The sequence below is a fragment of the Sinocyclocheilus anshuiensis genome, unplaced genomic scaffold (genome assembly GCF_001515605.1).
Source record: "Sinocyclocheilus anshuiensis isolate Anshui unplaced genomic scaffold, SAMN03320099.WGS_v1.1 scaffold537, whole genome shotgun sequence".
Classification (NCBI taxonomy): Eukaryota; Metazoa; Chordata; class Actinopteri; order Cypriniformes; family Cyprinidae; genus Sinocyclocheilus; species Sinocyclocheilus anshuiensis.
The window spans coordinates 51691-53384 of record NW_015539854.1 but is presented as its reverse complement, the minus strand read 5'-3'; the positions used below and the strand labels follow the sequence as shown (position 1 = coordinate 53384).

Here is a 1694-nt window from a genome sequence, read left to right as displayed (position 1 = left end):
TTATTACGTTTTGAATATGGATATTTGTTTTACAAAAACGCATGGATTCGCTACAGAAGGCCTTTGTTCACCCCCCGGAGCCATGTGAGACACTTTTTTTTTAATGGATGGGCGCTTTTTATTTCACTTCTTTTGGACTGAAGCACTGCAACACCCGCTGACTGCAATGATAGAGCTTGGAAGAGCCAGGACAATTTTTTATATAACTCCGACTGGATTCGTCTGAAAGAAGAAAGTCATATACACCTAGGATGCCTCTGGGGTGAGTAAAACAGCCTAATTTTCATTTTTGGGTGAACTAACCCTTTAATAGTAAAAATTGGTCCCTAAACTGAAGTGTTACCAGAAACAAATCAGACTAACCACTTGATCACTGTCAAAGATTTCCATAACCACAATCGGTGGATTCTGGGCAAGAGACTGGGGATCGCCATAAATTTCCACATTTTTAAAAATAAGAGTCTGATCCCATGTCGGGTTCAAGGTACTTCGGATTGTCTCTGTTGTTTGGCTGTGATGCAAGAATGACACATGTACGTATGGATCTGCAAATTAAACCAATATGATTTTAGTTATAATAAACTTTTACAGATAATTAAAAGACATATAGCAGTTTTGATATTTCTGATAATACCTGAGAAGCTGTCTTTGTCCAGAGCAGTAAGGTTTCTGGCCTGGTAAACATAGACTCTCAAGTGGTACGTGTTGGACTCTGGAAGAAAAAGCAAGCTCAATGGACATTCTGGAACAAAAAAGAGGTTTCTGAAATTTCTGTCCTTAATTAACTCACGGTCAAATGTGCACGATACTGTCGGTGTGTTGGCTCCAAACTGCTTAACGGAAGTTTCTGCTTTAGTGCCTTTTTCATCACCCTTAGATTCCATGTCGACTCCCTGTCAAGCAAATCAGCCGTGAAGAGGTCATTATATGACTAACAAAAAACAGAATAAGTATATAAATTAAAGGGGTCATATGATGCAATTTCAAATTTTCCTTTCTCTTTGGAGTGTTACAAGCTGTTCGTGCATAGATAAGATCCCTAAAGTTGCAAAGACTAAAGTCTCAAATCCAAAGAGATATACTTTATAAAAGTTAAGAATAGTCCACGCCCTCCTAAAACGCCTCATCTAAACACGCCCCCACATGTCTACGTCTCTGTGTGGGAAGATTTACATAACACTGCCCAAAAGTTCATGCAAAGAAAGAAGGCGTAACTTTTATTCTCGCTGTAGTAGTATTGTTGTTGCCGCCGCCATGTCATGGAGACGCTGTGTGTTTCATTGTGAAAGCGAAACTACTTTGTTTGGCCTTCCAAAAGAGGACGATATCCGCTTCGTCATGCCTAGATCTGATCCATGCTGATCGCTGAGGAAATACAGTACATCAACTTCGCGCTGTGGATCGCCGGATCGGCTTTCACCGTGGACGAAGCGTAGTCCTGCCTGGGGTCGTCACATGTGGTTGCTGCAAGCCCGCCCGCCGGCCATTCCTCACTCAAGCCCGCCGGCCGCCGCTCACTCAAGCCCGCCGTGTGTGACGCTGTGTTTCGTTGTGAAAGCGAAACTACTTTGTTTGGCCTTCCAAAAGAGGATACAACTAGAAATCAGTGGTTAAGTTGTATTTACAACACTGTTCCAGAACAGTTCAACCCAAATATTCAGATGTGTGCAGCACATTTTATGGAGGACTGTTTC

General features: G+C 42.1%; 1 protein-coding gene across 3 annotated transcripts in view; it reads right to left on the bottom strand.

The window, feature by feature from the left end:
• The window catches only part of LOC107684744 (myoferlin-like), a 35246-nt gene that overhangs the window by 9885 nt on the left and 23667 nt on the right, over positions 1 to 1694 (bottom strand). For all 3 annotated transcript variants that reach the window (XM_016481084.1, XM_016481086.1, XM_016481087.1), the window contains 3 exons: positions 791 to 893; positions 635 to 712; positions 364 to 545 (listed from right to left, as the gene is read on the bottom strand). In XM_016481084.1, the coding sequence (XP_016336570.1) occupies positions 364 to 545; positions 635 to 712; positions 791 to 893 (363 nt within the window). The remainder of the gene's footprint in view (positions 1 to 363; positions 546 to 634; positions 713 to 790; positions 894 to 1694) is intronic.